Genomic DNA, 23,735 nt, shown 5'->3' with positions numbered 1-23,735 from the left:
TTTTAAACCTGAGTGCAATTTACCTTATCGTGATCTCAGTTTTACATGAACTAATATCTGATTAATGCACACCTTATTGTATCACGGTTGGATCATAATTTTCTAACCAGATTAATTTCTCAGATTATTACTGTTCTCTTGGAGCTAAGCCTTGATGCGCTCACCCAAAAAGTTATTAACATATTTCAATATTAGCATATTTACTTAATGACTTGCGCATATGTGAGACAGAATGCAGCTGGTGGGATAATTTGGTTGTTTGTTGCTATGGATTTTGTATCTTCTTTTTGTAAAGTTTGCGGGCTGGTTCAGGGTTTCATGCAAATGAAACTTCTTTGTTTGTTCCATTAATTTTTATGTGTAAGCGCAAACATCACAGTACAGTGGTACCTTGGGATGCAGACGGGATCCGTTCCGGAGCCCCGTTTGCATCCTGAAGTGAATGCAAACCACGTGTTTTGCCGCTTCCACGCATGCGCGTGATGTCATTTTGACCGTCTGTGCATGCGCACACGGCAAAACCCAGAAGTAACGCGCTCCATTACTTCCGGGTCACCGCGGAGTGCAACCCGAAAATACTTAACTTGAAGCACATTTATCCCGTGGTATGACTGCACTCTTAATATAAACTGGGAGTGGAAAGTCTGAGGTCATTGCACATGCTGAGACATACAGGAAGTACTAGTAGTGACAGAGCATGATTCATGAGCAGGGGTGCATACTTGAATAAAATATTGGGGGGCAAGTAAGCCCCACTCCACATAACACAGCACACACACACCGTTTGAACAGCAGTGCCCATCAACTTTGGGGGAGTCCTCTCAAATATTTTATCGGGGTGGTGACAAAGGGACCTCAGCCCCTAGAAGTTGGCTCCTATGTTCATAAGTTTCAGAAGCCAAAGATTATATGTCTTCCCCATCAGAGACCCTTTTAATACTTGAGAAGTTTAGTTCTGTTCGCTTGAGGTCACAAAACTGAAAAGTGGGCCTGTCATTTGACAGGATTTTTCAACTGGTCAGTTAAGAACAAAGGAAGATAGGATGATGTAGTCCTACCTAATGTATATTATAAATATACTTAAGTTCATTTATCCTGTAAATGCCCATTGCCAACCGCAGTTTTACAGTAAAACACAATAAGCTTTACCTACTTATCAAAAATGAAAATTCAGCTTTCTATTTATAAGTATGATGCCTATTGTGAAACAAAACAAGGCACGTGAAATGAATGTGTGTGGTGGTTTCTCTGACAGCGGAACAATTCAAATGCATGGCTTCCATTCTGAGTAATTTGAATGATTTTGCTCTCAGTATATTCCCTTTTAAAATAGCTTTTATTTTCAAAGGCCAGTACAAGCCTTATTCAGTCTCTGTTTTGCTCTGAGAATGAGGAATGATACAAATTACTGCTTGATTAATAAAGCAGTTTTGTGGGGAAAACCTAATAGGTAGGTAGGTGTAGAATAATAGTGAAACGTTGCAATTAACTGAGTGAGAACTGCGTAACTATCCATCAGTTATGGATGGTTTTCTTTTGCATAACAACATAATATATGAATACTGAATTAGAATATAAAAAGTCTGAGGTAGAATGCTAGGAATGTTGCACCTGGCCAGAAGTCCTCCAAATCTTGAATTTCGGCCTTGAAATGTATTGTTATCAGTCATCAGACATATCAGCCTGTCTTGGATCACTTCAGAGACTTTTAACAGTTCGTAGTCTGATATAAAACCAACTTCTGTAGCAATGAGAATTGTTAGAAGGAGTAGTGAGAATTCTTCCCTCTGATTGACAGCTGGTTATGCTGATATGCTTCTAGAGTTCTCTAGAGGTTGGTAGAAAGCTATGTCTTATTCAAACCCCCAACTCAGACTGCTGTATAAAGAGAACCCCGCTACATGTTCCTTGAAGTTTGGACATGACTTGACTTTTCTGTGGGATACAGTGAGTATTATATTCTGCATTTAAAGGACTTCACCCCCTGTGCAGGCTGCCTCAAGTTATGACAAAGAGAGATTTCAAAATTTATATGGGAAGGGAAGAGATCCAGAATTAAACATTTGATCTTAATAGATATAAAGGACAGAGGAGGCCTCTCCCTACCAGATCTGAAATTATACTATGAGGCAGTCTGCTTCACATGGTTGAAGGACTGGTGTAAACTGCAGGATCTGGATCTCCTGGATTTGGAGGGCTTCGGCAATCGATGGGGATGGCATGCTTACCTTATATACGGAAAAGCCCAAATCCATAAAAACTTCACAAACAACATAATTAGAAAGTCACTTTTCGCAGTCTGGAAGAAATACAAAGAACTGTTGGAGCCCAAAGTTCTGTGGTGGACCTCCCCAATTGAAGCTTCCGTGGTGAAAAGGAAAAATACTCAGTAAATCTGGCCAACATATAAAACTCTTTTAAAGGAAGAAGATAACCAATTAAAATTAAAAAGTTTTGAGGAATCGAGAGAATACGTCTCAGATTGGTTCCATCAGGTATATGAAAAATTTAAATCTGACAAACAAAAGAGTTTCGTAACAGAAATCTCTTGATTCAAATCTGAGATAGTAAACTCTAAAAGAAAAACCCTCTCCAAAGCACACGAACTCCTCCTTGACTGGGAAGTCAAGGAGGAAGAGGTCACTGAGGCCATCGTTAAGTGGTCCCAGGACTTTGGGTATTCAATAACCATGCCACAGAAGCTTACCTCCTGGGGATCACAGATTTGGATATCCCACAAAAAATGAAGAGTATATTTTTATATGCCACAGTGGCAGCAAGAATTCTTATCACTACAAAGTGGAAGAGTGATGAAATCCCTTCTATTCATGATTGGATCCAAAAGTTAACAGATTTTCGGAGTTAGATAGTTTATCAGAAAAAAATAGAGAACAAACCAAAACAGGAATTCATCTCAAAATGGGAAGTCTTTAAAGTTTATTTGAAAAACAATTACAGTAGTTTAAACTCTGTCGCAGCATTTGAATAACTTTAGTAATAGATTTAAGAAAGATCTGAAACCTTAGATAAATCAATAATTAGTTAATTAGTTAATTAAAGAAAAAAAGTGTACTGGCAACAAATAATAGATACAGTGGTACCTCAGGTTACATACGCTTCAGGTTACAGACTCCGCTAACCCAGAAATAGTGCTTCAGGTTAAGAACTTTGCTTCAGGATGAGAACAGAAATCGTGCTCCGGTGGCTTGGCAGCAGCAGGAGACCCCATTAGCTAAAGTGGTGCTTCAGGTTAAGAACAATTTCAGGTTAAGAACGCACCTTCAGAACGAATTAAGTACTTAACCTGAGGTACCACTGTAATTGAAATAAGGAATGGACGGGAGGTCGGGTCTATAGTCCAAGGACCATTTTTTGTTTTATTGATTTGTAATTAATATTGTCCATATCATGGTTGGGTTTGTATTTCTTGCCTTGTTTTTTCTTTTTCTTTTTTGGTGTATCAAAAACCAAAAAGAAAAAGGGAAAAAGAGGACTTCACCCCCCTGGGGGGCATACCCCATTCTCTCTTGAGATATACAGATGCCAACAGTCTAGAAGGAAGGGAAAAATAAAGTATGTTGCCCTGTGCTTGCCAGTTGCTGAGGAGCAGGCTGTCGGTCCATGCTGTGCATATCCTTTGTGTGCTGTGCCTGCCTGCCTGCTGCATAGCCTCATATGATAATTAAATGGCAAGCTTAACTTTCCAATAGCAACCCAGATTACGATCCGTCCATTAGGAGCCCCTCCTATCATAAGACCAAGATGGCCCTGGTTGCCCTAACAGATGATCTCCGCAGGCAGCTGGATCAAGGCAGGATGGGGCTGCTGATTCTTTTAGACCTGTCAGCAGCCTTCAACATGGTTGATTACGAACTTCTGGACCACTGCCTCGCCATTGTGGGGATCCAGTGCACAGTCCTTCAATGGCTGCACTCGTTTCTCTCTGGTTGGGGATAGAGGGTGGCGCTTGGGGGGGGGGGACTGTTGTTGCGCCGCTCCTTGGTGTGTGGAGTGCCGCAGGGTGCGATACTCTCCCTGATGCTTTTCAACATCTTTATGTGCCCCCTCGCCCAGCTTGTCTGGAGGTTTGGTTTGGGCTGCCATTAGTATGCTGATGACACCCAACTCTATCTGTTGATGGACGGCCATCCTGACTTGGCCCCAGATACACTGATCAGATGTTTGGAAGCTGTGGCTGGATGGTTACGTGGGAGCCGGTTGAAGTTAAATCCTTTGAAGACAGAGGTCCTTTGGCTGGGTTGGGACAATATGGGATTGGGGGGCCAACTCCCATCTCTTGCGGGGGCGCAATTAGTGCCAGTGCTGTCCGTTAAGAGTTTGGGTGTAATCTTCGACGCCTCCCTTTCTATGCAGCCATAACAAAGGTGGCATTTTTTCATCTCTGCCAAGCCAAGCAGTTGGCTCCTTAGCTCTCGCGCCCTGACCTAGCCACTGTGATCCACACGACGGTCACCTCCAGGCTTGATTATTGTAACTCACTCTACGTGGGGCTGCCCTTGAGACTCACCCAGAAACTCCAGCAGGTGCAGAATGCCGTGACAAGGCTCCTTTTGGGGTCTGCCGCGGGATCACATTCACCTGGTGCTATACCAGCTGCACTGACTCCCATTGGAGTACAGGATCAGGTTTAAAGTGCTGGTTTTAACCTTTAAAACCCTATATGGCCTAGGATCCTCGTACCTACAGGACCGCCTCTCCTGGTATGTCCCATGGAGGACCTTATGGTCAAATAAAAACATCTTGGAGATCCCGGGCCACAAGGAGGTTAGGCTGGCCTTGACCAGAGCCAGGGCTTTTTCGGCTGTGGCCCCGATCTGGTGGAATGCTCTGTCACAAGAGACTAGGACCCTGCGGGACTTGACATCTTTCTGCAGGGCCTGCAAGATGGAGCTGTTCCACCAGGCCTTTGGCCAAGGCACAGTCTGACCCCTCTCTCCTTCTGTAATCCTCATAAAACTCTAGCTCAATGGTTGCCATTAATTTGATTCTGAATTGATTTAAAAATGTATTTTAATTAATTGACTGTGTGGTTTTATGTACACTGTGCTATTTTTGTTATATTTTGTTAGCCGCTCTGAGCCCGGCTTTGGTGGGGCGGCGGCGGTGGGATATATATATATATATATATATATATATATATATATATATTAATAATTTATTATTATTTTCATGCATCTGGCTTGAAGATTGTGTGGCTGTTTTATTCCATCATATGTTGAGTGTGGAAAGAAAGGGGATCAGAAAAGGGACAGCGGATCATCATTTTTATTGATTTCTAGTCCCAGCTTACCACTGCCAATCAGGCAGGCAGATCCATATCAGATGGGAACTCTGAAAATGCACAAAATAGCAGTACATTAGTTAGTTAGTAGGACTGAACTGAAATGTTCCCTTTTAACAGTTGATGAAATATAAGGATAAGCATTTTAGTGGGGAGGTGAATGGGGGTGGGGGGCTATAGCAGTGGCACTTCTCTCTCCTTCTTCCATTTAAAATAAAAAAGCCCTTGGAATGATGCTATGTCACAATGCAGTCTTGTTCCAGAAGAAATGGGGGGCAGGAAATGGCAGCCACCAGCTTTAACATCTGGGGAAACTGGAAGTAAAATACAGTGGTACCTCAGGTTACAGACGCTTCAGGTTACAGACTCTGCTAACCCAGAAATAGAACCTCGGGTTAAGAATTTGGCTTCAGGATGAGAACAGAAATTGTGCAGTGGCAGTGGGAGGCCGTATTAGCTAAAGTGGTACCGCAGGTTAAGAACAGTTTCTGGACCTCCAGAACGAATTAAGTTCTTAACCCGGGGTACCACTGTACACAGCTTGATCTCAGTTGATTACAGCCGCAGGAATTGATTCAACTCAGTTTTTTATCAAGCTATAAGGAGATCACGATAACTTTGGTACATATTTGACAGAGACTCCTTTTGAATGAAAGACACAAATAAGTGTCTGTTGGCTTGTTAAAAACACATTTATTATACTTGGTTAGAAATCCTAATTGGGAAGCTGGAGCTTATCATTTGAGCTATGTAGGTAGGAAACATGAGAAAGTCAGTCCTTTGTGTTGTATTGAACAAAGGAATTGTGCTTGTAGAATGACTTTGACTTGGGCAACAAAGCTTTCCCTCCCTCCCCTTACACATTCCTGCTCCTCCTCCTAATCTGACCTGGGTTTCCCCACAACCCTCCAGAGCAGATTTGGATGGAGTGTGGCAAGAGGAGAGATGGGGAGTTCCATTGCATGAACAGAGGTAATTCAAGGGGTACAATTACTCCATTGATACAACCCTTTGCTTTCTCTGTTTTTTAATTTTAAAAAAAACCTGTTAATCATACACAAAATCAGTAGCATCAGCAGAAGAAGCTACTACTGCAAGTGAAGAGCATAATTAAACGTTGTTTAGATTTTATGGCCTATAGCTGCTGAAATGAAGGAGAATATGAATAAACATCACTATTGACAAAATTGCATGTTACGCCTGATTACTTAATTACTCTCAGTGTGTATCGTTACATGGAAGCCAAATAAAAGAAAAACCCATTGTGGTACACTGGTAGTGTCTTATTAAATCATTAAGTAATCTACTGAATATTGAAATGTTTGGTTCACTGGGTAGATCTTCTCTCCCTGTATCATTCACTTGTTCCAATGATGGATGCTGCACTTTAATTTGGCTACATTCCTTTTTTTAATAATCTGTACAACTGATTTAGGTCTGTGTATTTTCCCGGACAACACCATTTGCACATCTACTTCCTGCCCACAATCTGATCAGTTCTCCATCAAGATTTGAGATATGGAGCTGGTGCATGACCAGATGTGTTTCTTTTTGAAAGAGGATGGTGACAGGGCCACATGATAGCTATTCGGATCTCCACTAATGCAAATTATCACCTGCCTTAGGAAAGAGCTGTATGGCAGGAACAACCCAGGCCTCTTGCTGTGGGCATTCTCACCTGCTCTGCTCCCAGAACTAATGGGGGGGGGGATTCATATGGAGAGGTTGCTCTCCTAGACAGCTAGAATCTGTGTAGACAGAATTATGAAACTGTGTACTTATAAGAACTTATACGTATAGGAACCAAGCATTTTTTAAACTCTACCTCTGTCCAGGACACCTGATCTCATCTTAGTCATGAAGGAGGAAATGGGGGGGGGGGGAGTGTGACTCTTGCAGCATCTTCAACTTTCTGTATTTTCTTTCCCACTTCCTCATCTCTACATTGCTGACCTCAGTCTGGAAAAGTGGGCAGAGGGCCATTGAGGAGCAGAGATGGATTTAGGGTAGCACAACTGTTTCCACTGCACTGGGAAGACATTGCAGGGCGTCACAATGGTGGCATTGTAAATTGAACAGAACAAGGTGGGGGGGGGGGGGAGAGCTGAATTTTGGACTTGCACAGCACTGCTGAAATTTGAAAGACCAAAGTTTACCCCTGCTGGGGAAGAAACCCTGAGAGCCACAGGTAGCCCACAGGTTGCCCACTTATGTGCTAGCTTGTGCTACTTTTAAATCTTCTGGAATAACTCCTAATAGGTCTAATTGACAGCAGGGAATTCTATCTTGTAGGGGCCTTGGTTGAAACAAATGTGCCCCTTTTCTGTTGTTCGGTGTCAGACCTTGTGGACTCTTATGTAATGTGTCCTCATTGGGTCTCATGCACTTCATGTCTTTATGTGTGCACACACAAACCAAGCATTTTTGAAAACTCTGCCTCTGAAATTTTTGGAGATGGCTGTTTCTGTTGAGGAGGCGGGCCCTTCACCATATTGGACTCCTAACAAATACCCGACAATAACCTCTACTGCTATTTATTTCCTGCATTAGACTAATGCTATGGAGAAAAAATACCCCCGTTTGCTTTGTAGGAAGATGTTTTTGTTTCTGTTTTTGAAACTCATTAATGAGCAGCAAAGTAGAATACACTTTCAGTATAGAAATGTTATTTGTTGGACCGGGAACACTTCCTTGAGATTAGGAACAGTATTTTTAATCTCATGGTTTCCTGTATTCATTTGTTGTGTCTTATTTTTGTCATTGTCAGGGCAAAATGAAACTGCTCTTTCATTTCTTAACAAGTCATAAATCATTTTTACTATGGGGGTATTCACTATTTTCATACTGATGAGTTGTTTATGTAAGCACATAGTCTCCCCCCTCCCTGCATTTTGCTATGGAAGTGCACCTTCTTGCAATTGGTTTTGTGTTAGTCATAGATCAACAAAACCTATTGTATAGAACATCTGAAACCCTTTCGTATAATGGGTGTTTCAACAACCTTTGCATAATGTTATCAATATACATCTCATTGTATATTCCATTCTCTATACTTGATTTCACTTTGGTGAGCAGTAACATTCCCCGTGACCTTAAGGGTGAATTTTGTGATATTGAGAGATGTATCTGTGGCACAGAAGTTACTTCTCAGCTTCCTTCCTGTCAGTTTTCCCTGTGAAGCAACAAAACTCTCTTTTGTAGCCTGAGCTTATAGAGCAGCTTGATGGGGTTGAAATAGAGTGGTATGTTGGGAAATTCAATTTTAAAGGAATGACAGGCAGATGCATGTGTAAGTTTATCAACTGGGTTGCATCAGTAGCCCAGGTGTTCTTTAAAATAAATGAACATTATCTTAAAATGTAGTCTGAGATGATCGGGGGTGGTGGTCCTCCTTATAGATAATATATTCCATGGACTATACATATTAATCTTAGTTGATTGAATTTTGCTTTTCATACAACAGAACTCACATCTCTCCCTGTCTCTTTTTATCTTCTTCTCAGCCTTCTTTGAATCCTGGAGGAAGACAGGAATCTGATGTAGTTCTTTTAAACCACTGGAGTATTAGAAATTATGAAGTGCAACGTGGAGACATAGTTTCACTGGTGTAAGTAACTAAACTAAACTTCAATATATCTGCATTCTTCTTTGGTCCATTAATGTTCTTCAAAGGTTTTCATGTGAAATGCTGTTACGCAGTTATGGCTGCAGACAAGAACACAACAGATTTGTTGCATGAGTAACAAATTCAATTATTACTGTTGAATTCCAGATCTTCAAAGCGTTTATCATCATGCATCTGAAAGCGCAATGCCAGTATATGTGGCAATACATACTTGTGAATAAGAAATGCAAACGTAAGCAGCCTGCAGTGATGCAGCATTAATAATGATAATTATATGAATAATAAGACCACAGTGAAAGATGGTAGAAAAATATGTTGAATTGGTTGGATTAAAGATTTAGATATGTTGCCCCCTAAGCAGATTCCTCTTAGTGTGGAATGCAATACTTGATCTGCTTTGATGTAGATGTTGGCATTGCTCCATTTCAGGAAGAAGTATGATGTGGAAGTTGGACCAAAATTGGTCATTTCTGAAACATTCCTGAAACAGTTGTTGACTTATTCATGGAGTGAGTAGCCATTAGGTGGCACTGTTTCTCTGTTCAATGCTTCCCTCCATTTAGATAATGTAAACTGCCCTGATCTTAATGCAATGTAGAAATGGAATGTCGAATTGTGCAGAACAGACACAATGCCATTAAGCGAATTGATGGTACATGCTCTAATGACAAAATTTATTTTTTAGCTTTATAATCAATGCATGCACTGAACAGACAGCTATGAGAGTTGTCTTTGGTTTTCCCCTGCTGAAAGTTGTCCACATTGGAACTGGTTGTTGGGAAAGGTATATTTTTTATGTATACTGTTAGAAATTCTCAAGTAGCGTTTATTGGTTGTTTCTGTATTAGCTGCTTGCTGTTGCATTTTGCAATAACGCTATTATGACTTTTTTTGTGTGATGATCTTTCAGCGGTAATGTTGTGAAGCTCATTCTTATTTATGTGCTTATTATATGCATAGTTGCTGCTTATGTCTGATAAGGCTCCGAAAACAGGATGCAACAAACCCACTCCTAAGTAAGATTAATGCACAGATACCCATATTCAACGACCTTGTGTTGGAGGAACTGTAATTACTTTGTGGAGGAGCAAGAAAACAAAGCACTCAGGCACAAGCACTGTCGAGGGGAAATCTGCCATCTTTGCCCTTTCTTGCCTCCTTTGACCTTCCATGTCCTTCATGGGCTACTTTGGACTTCCACATGCTACAGGATAAAGCTTTCCCCCTCCCCCTAAAAAATAACATTCAGGATTGCACAGCCACAGTTGTCCTAATTTTTCTTGCTTCTTTCTCCTCCTAATGTCAAGAGAAACCTCACCAGTCATGTGTATGGGAAAGGGGTAACCTTTCTTGAAAGGTTCCCAGGCCCCTTGGCTCTGTAAGGGTCTAGTTTGGTTTGGCAGCCTCAGACAGTTGAGACGTAGTAGGAAGGTGAAGTGGTGGTGGCTGAAGGCTGGTATCCAGGGATGGAGAACTGCGGTTCCTCCCCTTCCGATTCCAGGGTGCCCAGAGGGGGAAACTGACTTGCTGGTTCTTCCTGATACACTGCCCACATAGCCCAGAGCCTCATTTTGGAGGGAGAAGACTGCAACCAGCTGGTGTGGGTAGCTGAGCAGGAGACAGTGGTGGCTGAACTGGAGTCAGAGGGGCAGAGAGTCTTGTTCCCAAGATCCAGGTGCTGTCTTTTTAGGTGGGATCAGACAAAGTGTGCATCTGCACACATGGAATTTCCATAAGGGAAGGGAGTCTTGCAAGTGAACTTGTCATACCCTGTTGTTAAAAGCTGGGCAGGAGAGCCATGCCAATGGATGCAACATCTTCATTGCTTCTGTCCAGTTCTGAATCTTATGCCTTGGCTTTGGAATAATGACTAATGGACCCTTGGTGTGCTGCTAAGCCTGTGCTGTTACTTGCCTGAATAAATATCTCTTTCTTATGCTAAGGTGCATGGTAAGATTCTGTAAACTACTGTGTTTCCCAAACACTTGGTTTCAAAGGATAGTTGTGGTTATGGTGGAAGTGATGCCCTAGTGGTGTACATCAATCAAAGGTTACAATAAAGACTATAACATTTTACGAACCCTTCTGAATAAATGAAATTTTGGAAACCTGAATCGGACAATGCTTCGTTTTTATGGGATATCATTACTTTGTTATATTTCAATAAAGTTCTCCTTGCCACCTCCTCCCAAAAGATTATGATCTGCTGAGAAGTTCAACAATGTGTTGTGAATTCTTTGGGTATCTTCTTTCCTAACTGTTATGCCCCATTTTCTGCCATTAAAAGTGGCACCTGAAGTGGTGTACAAGCATAATAAAGTAATAATAGAACATAATTGAAGCAAAAACCCAGAAACAATGTAAATTAATAACTAGCACAGTCAGATTAAGATTCTGTGCAGAGGAAACCAAATGGATGCAGCTTTTTGGTAGTCATAAATACTAGGCAGTGAAATGTAGTGTAAGTTATTGATGGTTTGAAATAAAGCATGCAGTGTCAGTACATCCATAAATAATAGCCTCTTTAGTAAATTATTAGCTGAAAATGTTGATGTTAAATCTGCTGCATCTGATCATTATTGTTTTTGAAATACAACTGACTGTAATCAGCAGCTGCTCTTTCCAAAGACATACAGCGCTTACTGATTGGAATTGTTGTGGTGGAATTATCCTGAATTAAGCTTCGCCACCCCTCGCCTGATTTCATTCCACCACACTACCTAGGCACATCTTATTTTAGTTTAGGTTTGTTTGTACCTCAGAGATGGCAAACATTAATCTTTGGGTTTCAGTATACTGTAGACAAAATGAAGACATAGTAGAATTGGTTAAACTGAGGGCGGGGGGGAGAATAATTGAAGAACATTGTCAAAATTGCAAGAAAAATTTGAGGAGGTATCCCAGCATACAGTTCTTTCCGTTATTTAAAATTTAGTGTGACATGGTGGTTTATTAACAAAAATAAACCACAGTTCTGTAATGCAACAGGTACTATAGTATAAAAGGAGTGTTTGAAATTGAGAAAGAAGCACTAGCATTATAACCAGTAAAACTAATGCAATAATCTCATGTTTGAATGCAACCTAGGTTCCATTAAGCAAGCTTGGGTAATAAAGAACTTTTAATGGCTCAGACCAAATAGAAATAGATTCTTGGTTCTAAATGTTTTCTGAATGCTTTAAAGGCCGTATTTGCACCACAAAATTACAAAGAAATTTAATTTCCCTTGATATTTTCTAGTGTCTCATAGTTTGAGCCGCTTTTGTAACTCAACTGGTGCTCAAACCAAATGTTCTCTGAAACCATTATAGTTAATATCCATTGATAATCTTATTCATTCTGATAGTCTCAAGTATTGTCTGTTGTAATTATGCAGCACTGTCCACATCATCTAAGGTTTGTGATTAGAGTAAGTGAATCCTAAGAGCATTAAATACATCAGTAAACCTTTGGAGTGCTCTTCTGATCTATGATAAGCAGCTTTCCCAAACTAAGGAATAGGAAGGAATAGGAGACCAGAAAAGAAAAGAAAAGAAAGAAAAATGTTAAGAGATTTGTAGCTTGAAAGAGACCAATTTAAAAATTTAAAAACATAAATTAAGCAAATCTAAACACCCACCCTAATCTTTCTCTCAAGGGTTTGCCAGTATTTTCTCTGCAATTGCTTTCTTCTGTGTTAAAATGATGCATATGGCTCTTTAGGAATTCTTAAAGTTGCATCAAGACGGGAAATCACCAGCATAAATATCCCATTTAGTATAGAAAAGCACAGCTGTTACTATATTTTAATTGGAAGCCTTGGTGCTGCCTGACTACCAAGTGAGACACAGATTCCCCTTTACAGATACATGCATTGGCATGGTTACAATGGTTTCGCCAGCCGAATAACATGTAAGGATTTGCACCCATGCAGTTCTTCTGAATCGCCTTTTCCTGAAACCAATGAGCAGATGGCAAAACAGTTACGGTACAGAAAGCAACTGTCACTCCCCTGCTGCATCCATTCTTTTCTCTTTCTCTCATAATACTAGCACTCAGGTCATCCAATTAAACTGATTGACAGAATATTCAGGACAGACAAAATGAAGTACCTCACACCATCATATAATCAATTTGCTGCCGCAAGATGATGTGATGGCTACTAACACAGATGGCTTTAGAATGGGGTTTAGCAAATCCATAGATGAAACATCTGTATCAATACTATTAGTTATATGCAACCTCCAGGCTCAGAGTTAGTATGTCCTTAAGTACCAGTTGATGGGAGGAACAACTCCCCAAATCTTGCCCTCTTGCCTCCTTGTGGCCTTCTAGAAGCATCTTTCACCACTGTGGGGAACAGGATTTTGTCTGATCCAACATCATCCCCAGGGACGCGGGTGGCGCTGTGGGTAAAACCTCAGTGCCTAGGACTTGCTGATCGCATGGTCGGCGGTTCGAATCCCCGCGGCGGGGTGCGCTCCCGTCGTTCGTTCCTAGCGCCTGCCAACTTAGCAGTTCGAAAGCACCTTCGGGTGCAAGTAGATAAATAGGGACCGCTTACCAGCGGGAAGGTAAACGGTGTTCCGTGTGCTGCGCTGGCTCGCCAGATGCAGCTTGTCACGCTGGCCACGTGACCCGGAAGTGTCTGCGGACAGCGCTGGCCCCCGGCCTATAGAGTGAGATGAGCGCACAACCCTAGAGTCTAGCAAGACTGGCCCGAACGGGCAGGGGTACCTTTACCTTTACCTTTAACATCATCCCCAGATGTTCACATATTACAGTGGTACCTCTACTTACGAACGTGATCCATTTCGGGGTGCCGTTCGCACCCCAAAAAGTCTGTAAGTAGAGTGCCACTACTGTGCATGTGTGAAACGCGTTAGAGCATTTCTGCGCATGTGTGAAGCGCGCAGATCGCAGGTCGAACCCGGAAGTAAACACTTCTGGGATTTGCAGCGTTCGTAACCTGAAAAGACGCAACGTGAAGCAAACGTAACACTGTACTTATGACTGTACTTATTTACATGATAGATTTCAAAACCGTCTTTCAGGATAAATTGTCCTTTGAAGGCAGTTTATGATGGTCCAAAATAAATGTAATAATTTGCACAAAAACAATGAGAAGAGCAAACAAATGAATAAAGCAATTCACCAGCAAATAAAACAACTTTAAAATTGTAGTGGCCATGGTAGATATAACAGGTATGAATATATAGAACCGTAAATCATACAAAATCCAACATGAATGAAAAAGTCTTTAGGGCCCTCGCAAATGCCAGTCTGAGAGGGGAGGCAGGAGGAGTGAATGAATTTCCCTGTGAGAATATTCTAGAGATGCATGGTCATCACAGAAAAGGTAGTTGCTAGCCTAGCAGCCCCTACAGGTGGACCAGGAAGCAGAATCTCAAATGCTGAAATTGAGACCTTGGTGGTTCATACAAGTTCCAGTAGTTTTTCAGGTAGCCTGGTCTTAGACCATTCAGAGTTTTACAGGTTAATGCCAGCACGTCAAATTGGGCTTGAAAACAAATAGGCAGCCAGAGAAAATGGTGCAATGTGATTAAGGCTGGGTGATAATATTGTCCTAAGCCAGTTTGAAGTCCATATTGTGATATTGGTTTCATAATTTTTGACTCTGAAATATATCACGAATAAGGATGTGTGTTTGTGTGTGTGTTATGCAAAAATAACAATGCAGGAAAAACAACAACCATGAAGCCAGCCATTGCCTCTACATAAGGTAAAGGTAAAGGTACCCCTGCCCGTACGGGCCAGTCTTGCCAGACTCTGGGGTTGTGTGCCCATCTCACTCAAGAGGCCAGGGGCCAGCGCTGTCCGAAGACACTTCCGGGTCACGTGGCCAGCGTGACATCGCTGCTCTGGCGAGCCAGAGCTGCACACGGAAACGCCGTTTACCTTCCCGCTAGAAAGCGGTCCCTATTTATCTACTTGCACCCGAGGGTGCTTTCGAACTGCTAGGTTGGCAGGCGCTGGGACTGAGCAACGGGAGCGCACCCCGCCGCGGGGATTCGAACCGCCAACCTTTCGATCGGCAAGCCCTAGGTGCTGAGGCATTTTACCCACAGCGCCACCCGCGTCCCGTGCCTCTACATAGCTCCATCCTTATTTTAGACATTGTAATATATCAGTATATCACTCGGCTATGAGTGATCGTCAAAGAAGAAGAATATCACAGTGTTTATTTATCTGGTGATATATCATGATGTTGAAAACCAGATATTGCCCAGCCCTACTGCTCCCCTCTGCATAGTTCCATCCTTATTTCAGGCATTATGATGTATTGGTATATCACTATGCTTTGCCCAGCCCTATATGTGCTCTGAATGCCTAGCTTCTACAAATGTTCTTGCTGCCACATTTTGCAAGAACGGAAGCTTCCAAACCATTTTTTCAGGTAGACACACATAGAATCCATTAGGGTCATGTTTTTGTTTTTTAAATATATTAAGAGGGTTTTTTTGTTTTTGTCTTAATTTTGTCCTGTATAGCAAGCATTTAATATCTCTCTCTCTCTCTCTCTCTCTCTCTCTCTCTCACACACACACACACACACACACACACACAATTGTAAGGATACAGAATTGGGGTCCTAATTTCACATTAAAGAGTTTAGCAGCAATGCCAAGCCTTTTGAACTTGGAGGTTGTGTGGATTAATGCAAATGTGCCCCCCCCCCCGTTTTTGTTTTTAAAAGCCAGCCTTTAGTTGTCAATATCCTCTAGCAGGGAAGAACACTGTAGGAGTGCATGATCATGCATTTAAATATGTTTCCACAGCATCTCGGCTGTAAGGTCATATCCAACAGCAAGTTAAAAATAGACTGTGTTGAGTGTAAAGGGGAAGTTAAGCAGACACAAACAATGCAGCAGGCCTTCTGGGTATACAGGATGCCATTATCCTTTGCTTGCTAGTATTATATTTTCTCTCTTTGCAGTAGAGGCCACATTTCCCTTGCTACAGCTGTTATAGAGCTTGTCACAGCATAGATACTGTTTCTAATTTTATTGGTTTTCTCTAAGCAACACATGCAACACGACACAAGTAATATGTTTACAGTGTATTGTTTTTGAAAGGCATGGCTTTGAAAAATGTGCCCAGTGTATCACTGCAAGTTTACAAAGAGTACTGAACCACACAACTGAAGTCTGGGAGTTATGCGCAGTTTGGCCAAATATTTATTCAACAACCAAAATCCCTTCTTAGCCAGTCATTGTTGACAATATTGGGCTAGATGGTCTTCTTAGATATAATACAACTTTTAATGTTATTACATTGCTTTTTTGCTTTATTTCCCGTGGTCTGCCCTTGATGGATGTTGAAGGACAGTGTAAGAATACATATCTTGAAGATCAGGCAGTTTTGATATAGAGGACTACCTTATTTCAAAGGTCTAGTGAAACTGTCTGCTTTCCATCTCCCTTTCATTTTCTGCTTAGACTTCTTTTTGGGATAAAGCAATGTTAAGTTTACAGTAGTGAATATTTCCCTTTAGAAAGACTTTGCATGCCAGCAAGCTGCTTAGATGCATAAATTTATAAGATTGGAACTGGGGTGTTTTAACCAGCAGTGCATATTGTATGTTCGTATCACATAATAATGCGCTTAATTAATGATCACCTTCTCTTTAACTCTTTCCACTATTCTCCATCAGGTGTTTCTTGGCATCTTGATTGAAACAGCTTGTATTGTGTTGGGAAAATGTTGCCAATTTAATTGGTACCTAAGCTCTTCACCTTGAATTTACCTTTAATGTAGGCACAATGCATAATGTACTATTATACTATTATTTAGAGGTAACGAACACCAAGGGCGTTTGCCACTCAGGGAAAAAAATGTTTCGAAAATGGAGATAAAATCAATAAGTAAAACTTTATAAATTGATGGAAATTGTACCTGTTCCTTCTGGTTTGGTGACAACATAGATATGTGGAGTCAGACTCTATGCAGAAATATATGTGAAAGCTTAAGAAGGGCAAGATTTGCTTTGCTTTCAAAGTGAGGCCTCTGTTCACCGAGTTGTGAATTTCATGGGTGTTTTTATTATTATATTTATGTCTCACTCTTTCTCCCAGGTGCTCAGCATGTGGTTTTCCCATTTCACAATCTTTCCTCACAACAACCCTGTGAAGTTAGATTGAGATATGTTGATTGGTCCAAGGTCACCCAGTGAGCTTCATGACTAAGTGGGGATCTGGGCTTCTAACCACTATATCTCACTGGGTCAAACTTTTCATTAAATAGTATTCATTAAATAGTTTCAAGTACCCAAAGCACACAGTTCTAATACTTAGGAAGCCTAGATGATGACCATTTCGTACAGTGTATATTGCTTGCAATGGCATGAATAATAATAATAATAATAATAATAATAATAATAATAATGTATTTATATGCCACCCATCTGACTGGATTGCCCCAGCCACTCTGGGTGGCTTCCAACAAATTAAACAATTAAGCACAGTTAAACTTCAAACATTAAAGAACTTTTCTATACAGGGCTGCCTTCAGATGTCTTCTAAAAGTCAAATAGTTGTTTATTTCCTTGACATCTGATGGGAGGGCGTTCCACAGGGTGGGTGTGACTACCGAGAAGGCCCTCTGTCTGCTTCCCTGTAATATTCACTATAGGAATCAATGTGAAACTCACGTACAGATTAGAGCATTTGATGACAGATACACACATTCTTCTTCATGTATTTGAGAGTAGGGAAGGACCTCTGCAGTCTCCCCCCCCCCAAAAAAAAGAAAAAGAAAGTCCACAGTTACAATATACAATGTTGACATTTGCATGGGTTTTGTGTTAATTCTTCTATGGAAGTGGTCTTTCCTTTTTTGCTACATGAAAAGCTCAATTATATGCAAAGATGCACATGTCAAAAAACATTCTGTACTACTTATCAGCTCTCATTTTCTTTCAATGACACCATTTAGATTTAAATGCATTTGGTGTGTAAGCAGAATTCATATGCTTGGCTTAAGTATAACTCATTGAAGGGTTCCTAAATGGTACATCCTGCAATTTAATATTTATGATTCTCATAATATTCCTAAGCTGGCCTAAGGGAGTCTTGTTACCAAGCTAAAAGATGTGAGGTCAGCTGCAACTGACTGTAACAGTATTTAAACGATTAAGCCATTTGTGGAAGAATGAATTCTGCAAACAAATATCCTGTACAACAAACTACCCATTCATTGTTTCTCTCATGGCAAAGAGAATAATCCTGTGATTAAAATATTACATTAATTATATACATATGACTTGGAATTATTAATATATTGTTTAAACTAGAAAACAGACGACACAAAATTTCAGCTGTACATAAATGATGTTCAGAGAATCCATTGTTTTCTAACCTGAAGTTAATCATTCACTGCTTGAAGCAGATTACTTTTCCAAGTTCGTTGAACAAAATGAGAAAACTATTGCTTTTTGTTTCTATTTTAATCTATAGGTGGGGCTTTTTGTTCATATCCTAATGTACTTTAGCTTCATCAAAGCTTCTGGAAGGAATTAAGGACCAATAAAGATAAAGAGTTTCTGTAGACTGAGGTTCTCAACTGTCATTCTATGACACCATCACCAGATAAAGACAGAGTGCGGGGAATGAAAGGACTAGGCACACAGAGATTGCTAATCCTGATTTATTTCATTTATAAAAAAATATATACACTGTATAGTAAAATCATAAAAAATAAAGCTTAAGCAAAAGAGTTAAAACAAACACCAGTAGATTGTGGTGTGTGTGTACTCTTAACTGCCCACATAGGCCTGGCAGAATAGAAAAGGCATTTAAAAGTTGGTGCAGAAGGTGCCCTCTGAAACTCTGTTGGCAGGCTGCTCCACAGGACAGGGCCGGTTTGCATAAAGATTTGTTTTTTTGTTGGTGGCAAACAAGCCTAACCAACTTGGGGAACTTGCAAACAATTAGAAGAACAGAAAAACAGTCAAAAAGCAAGGAGGAGCAGCAGGAGGATCCAGTGATTGACAGTGTGTCCCCTGCACCCCAAATCTGGATAGCAATTTCCATAGGGATAACCATGTTAGCCTGTTGCAGAAAAAACAGCAGTCCTTGTAGCATAGTCCTCTTCAGCCTGGGGTCCCCACCAGCTTTGCAGTGGTTCCAGTCCTACCTGGCTGGTCACTTCCAGAGGGTGATGCTTAAGGAATGCTTTTCAGCCCCACGAAACCCTCAATGTGGGGTTTGTCAGGGTTCACTTTTATCTCCCATGCTGTTTAACAGCTACATGAAACCAGAGTGGAGTCACCTGGAGATTTGGAGTACCTTGTGAGCAATATGTTGATGACACAAAGGTCTACTTCTCCTTGACACCTGCAAGTGTGGCAGTGGATACGTTGGACCGTTGTCTTGCCTCAGTAATGGACTGGATGAGAGCCAACAAACTGAAGTCCAGTCCAGAAAAGACTGAGACACTGTTAGTGGGTGGATTTCTAGACGGCATGGGTGGGAGGTTGTGTCTCTGAAGGCATGTAGTTTCTGTATCCATTGCTGTCACTTGAGTCTGGCCTTGGTGGCATGGAATTCCATCCTTCCACTTCATCTGGTGGCCCAGCTGCACCTCATCTGGACAGAGATAGTCTGTCTTCTGTTGTCTATGCTCTACATTAGATCACTGCAATGCATTATACGTGGGGCTGCCTCTGAAGATAGATTGGAAACTTAAGCTAGTGCAGAATTCAGTGGCCAGATTGCTCACTGGGGCAAGACGGTTTGAGTATACAATGCCAATCCTGCCCTGACGGCACTGGCTGCCAAATAGTTTCTAACCTATAAAGCCTTAAACAGCTCAGGCCCGCAATACCTCAAGGACCGCCTCTCACCATATGAGCTGACTTGGAACCGGTTATCATCATCTGAGGCCTTTCTTCATGTGCCTCCTCCACAGGAGCTCCAGAGGGTGGCAACATGAGAATGGCCTCTTTCTGTGGTGGCTCCCCCTTGTGGCATGCTCTCCCCAGGGAGGCCAGCCTGGCACCTTTGTTAGCTTTGGCTAATGAAACCATCTATGACCTTTTAAACTGTGTCTGGGGTTGTTTTTGTTTGTTGTTATGGCGTGTATGTTCGTGTTTTTATATTGTAAAGCCCCTAGTGATCTTCCGATGAAGGGTGTTATAGAACTTTAATAAATTCCCATCATCTCCTGCATAGGGATGATGAGAGTTTCGTCAACAGCTATTGTTGGACTAATAATGTCGGAAAAAGTAACATTGATTATGTTGTAAGCTTCTGTGGACATCAGCTGAAGTGGACTCCACATAAAGTTCTGTGATAATGAATTGTTGGCCTTAAAAGCTCTTTGATATTTTCCCCCTACTGCAATCTGGGCCTTGGGAGGTATCTGATGAAGTCAACTCCTGACACTTCTTCTGCCCTGTCCGATAAATCGTTTAGCAGAAGGGATGTTCAGATCACTTCCCAGATGTATCTCAACAGATTTTTTTTTTTAAAGCAGTGATAATTCTGTTTGTGCGAAATGTATTTTAGTAGAATGGAAAGAGAGTCGGTAATTATATGCACAGCAACTCAGCAGCGTTTTCAGTTCACAGGTTTTGCTAATGCAGCAACAGATAAACCACCGAGGGAAATTTGAAGTTGAAAGGCTCTTCATCTCGCCATTTATAAAAGACCTCCTGGGGCACTGTTCTAGAAATTTCTTATTGGCGACCATTTATATTGTAGTGCAGTACTTCCCTTGTGTACTGGTACCAGGTTCAGCAGTGCAGCTCTTGGCTGCAGCCCATGGGGTGCTACATCTTATCCTGAAGATAGTTGCACTCAAGATATGAAAGCTAGTAGTAGGCCTGATGCATTTAGTAGACTTAGTTGCTCAAAGTGTCACTTCCAGATGTGCCAAATCTATTAATTCTACTTTAAATGGCACCTTCTTTTTAGTGTATCTGTTACTATACTGAAATCTACTACTGTATCACTGCTGAGTGATGTGCTTGTATACTTGTACAGGTGAGGTCCATGGCTGAGCTCCAAGCTCGGCAGAGCTTTCAGTTTTCTAGAAAGAGGCAAGTACTGACTTCCGCAGTTGATAAATCAATGGAACAGTTGGAAAACAGACTTTTCAGCTGCCTCATGTGACATTTAAACAGCCCAGTTTCCTGCCCCCTTCCCCAAGCAGATAGTTGATTGGGCTGCAAGTGACGTTGCAAGTCTTTGGCTTTGTGTTGCTGGCTACTGTTTGCAGCCTGAGCCTGAGATCTTGGATCACTTTTAAGTGCCCATCATACTGAGCTATAAAGAAAGAGCCTGAGAATCACAGCCAATCCTATGCAGTCTGGGAGACATCCTTCAACCCCTGGGGTTGTAACAGGCTGATTTGCAGTCCCAAGATTGTGGGCACTGACAGCAAAAGAGAGTCCTAGTTGGGATACACCTGGAATGCATTCGATTACTGTGGAATCCAACATTGATTGTCAGCATCCATGCTGTCAGGCTGCAAATAGCAGACCTGGTCTAGGAGTCCTGGCACAGCTTGCTACTTTGTGGAGCATTTGCACTTTCCATAAACTCCAGCTATAAATGGTGGAGTTGCACACAGTCCACAGTTTGAATTCAGCTAAGTTTGAAGGGGCTCGCTTGCATGAAATTGTTTTAATTATTAGAGCAAGGGTGCTCCTATTTTTTAGTTCCCCTACTTTGGAGTCTTGCCCTACCCCTAGTGCTTTATGTTAGCAACAGTTAATGCTTCTGCAGAAGTATCAATATTTTTTTTAAACAGGTATTATTTCATTTTTAAAATAACAAATAATTATTTAGAGATGTATCATTAAAGCCACATTATTAAGTCAAATGCTGCATGCATTGGGTTGTGTGCAATAAAAAAAGAGTAGCTGCTACCAGGGGACAGCAAATTTTTTCAGCAGGGGGGCCAGTCCACTGACCCTCAGACCTCTTGGGGGCCGGACTAGATTTTGAAAAAAATAATGAATAAATTCCTATGCTCCACAAATAACCTAGAGATGCATTTAAAATAAAAGGACACATTCTACTCATGTAAAAACATGCTGATTCCCGGACCGTCTGCGGGCCGGACTTAAAAGGTTATTGGGCTGGATCTGGCCCCCGGGCCTTAGTTTGCCTACCCATATGCTACACTATATGAATGTAGTATAGCTAATATACAATACAGCTGCAGGCTAAGAATTATTATTATTTATTAAATGTTTGTACCTTCCTATATCCGTAGATCTCAGGGTGGTCCAAAACATAAAAATTTAATATAAAAAACACAAAATGCATAATAAAAATAAGAACAAAGATGTATAATGAAGGCGCCAGTCAATCCTCCTTGTGGAGAACATTCTACAAACAAGGAGCCACTGCAGAAAAGGCCTGTTCTCATCTTGCCACCCTCTGGACCTCTCGTGGAGGAGGCACACAAATAAGGGCCTCGAGAGGATAATCTGAGAGTCTGCACAGGTTCATCTGGAAAGAGGTAGTTCTTGACGTATTGCGGTCCTGAGCCTTTCTCTCTGTTCTTTCAGGAAGTTTTGAAATCCGGTTAGCCATACCTCATTAATTTTTTACTTTAGCAACAAATAAATGCTCTTAATTGGAAACTATCATAATTACTTTTACTGTAAAGGGAGTATGCAGGGGAGTTTTTATGAGATTTATTGATTTGTTCCTTCAAATTTATAACCTGCCTTTTCTCCCCAAAGGGACCACTGGCAATAATAAAACCACATTTTTTTGGGGGGGGGAACGTAAATCAGCTTATGAGCCTATTACAGACAGTAAGAGTTCTGTTGAACTCTTGCTCAAGTGAACTCATGCTTTGCATTGTAGCGCACAAATGTATTAGGACTTTTGCTATCATATGACAAAAATGCTGGAAAAGAAAATTACAATATAAAGTTTAAAGGACCATAAAAAGGCCTTGAGAATGAACATCTGCAAAATCTTATGTGAGAGTTTGCAAAAATGGAAGAACTTTTTTGGAATTTAGGCTCATTTTTCTTACATAACACTCTTCTTCTTGGTCGTATACAGCCTTTATGTGAGCACAATGTGCTTTCCATTAGTGAATACCTTTGGATCTATCCCAGACTCTTCCATAAGCTCCATCAAATGAGTTCTTCATGCCACAGAGCAAGCTAGCGAGAGGCCTTATTTTGTGTAGATATCAAAAAATATGATCAGGTGAGTGCTCAGAACAACATTTGGTTCCTCAAGCTTGGCTTTACCTTGGTGTGGCTTGAACGTATTTGACAGTATAGTGGATGTTTATGATCCTTGAAAAAAGCTCCTATGGGAACTTCTCTTCAGTTTATGAGCCAAATCTGAACTGGCATAAATTTGAAGTTTCCCTGAAATCACCGAGGCTATGCTAAATTACTCTAGCTGATGACCTTCCCCTCAAAGTTCTCAATTCATTCTGCTGTGTAGCCTTGCTTTTTGCAGAGCATGTTACATTTCATGTAACAGTTTACTAAAATGGAAAATGTCACACACCTGTCTTTTCAGGGAATGAAAATATAGTCATTGGTGACTGTCTTGCAGAACATTCAGCATTAAACTCAGAGGAGCTCTGATCCAGAAAAATGGAAGGGGAGATCTGCATACATGGCTTCTGTTGTCATTTTCAAAACAGCAGTACTGTTTTGCTCTTCATCTTTACCTCCTGCTACTGTTCAGGACAATTATGTCCTGATTATGAATATATGAGTATGAATATATATTACCCCTTGAGTGGGGTGAGAAACATTTTCCAGATAGAGGTCTTCATTCCTCTCTGGGCAGCTTTCTGGGGCCACAAGCCAGTAATGAGCAA

General features: G+C 41.2%; 1 protein-coding gene and 1 long non-coding RNA gene across 3 annotated transcripts in view; both read left to right on the top strand.

Annotated features, from left to right (window-relative positions):
* LOC310825745 overlaps positions 1-23,735 on the top strand; it is an 835,366-nt gene that overhangs the window by 10,594 nt on the left and 801,037 nt on the right. The window lies entirely within an intron of this gene.
* The window catches only part of IMMP2L (inner mitochondrial membrane peptidase subunit 2), a 456,796-nt gene that overhangs the window by 13,046 nt on the left and 420,015 nt on the right, over positions 1-23,735 (top strand). For both annotated transcript variants that reach the window (XM_083699542.1, XM_083699543.1), the window contains exon 3: positions 8,806-8,909. In XM_083699542.1, the coding sequence (XP_083555668.1) occupies positions 8,806-8,909 (104 nt within the window). The remainder of the gene's footprint in view (positions 1-8,805; positions 8,910-23,735) is intronic.

Source organism: Podarcis gaigeae, assembly GCF_964106915.1.
Source record: "Podarcis gaigeae genome assembly, chromosome: 10".
In the NCBI taxonomy this organism is placed as follows: domain Eukaryota; kingdom Metazoa; phylum Chordata; class Lepidosauria; order Squamata; family Lacertidae; genus Podarcis; species Podarcis gaigeae.
This window is presented reverse-complemented; position numbering and strand designations above follow the sequence as displayed.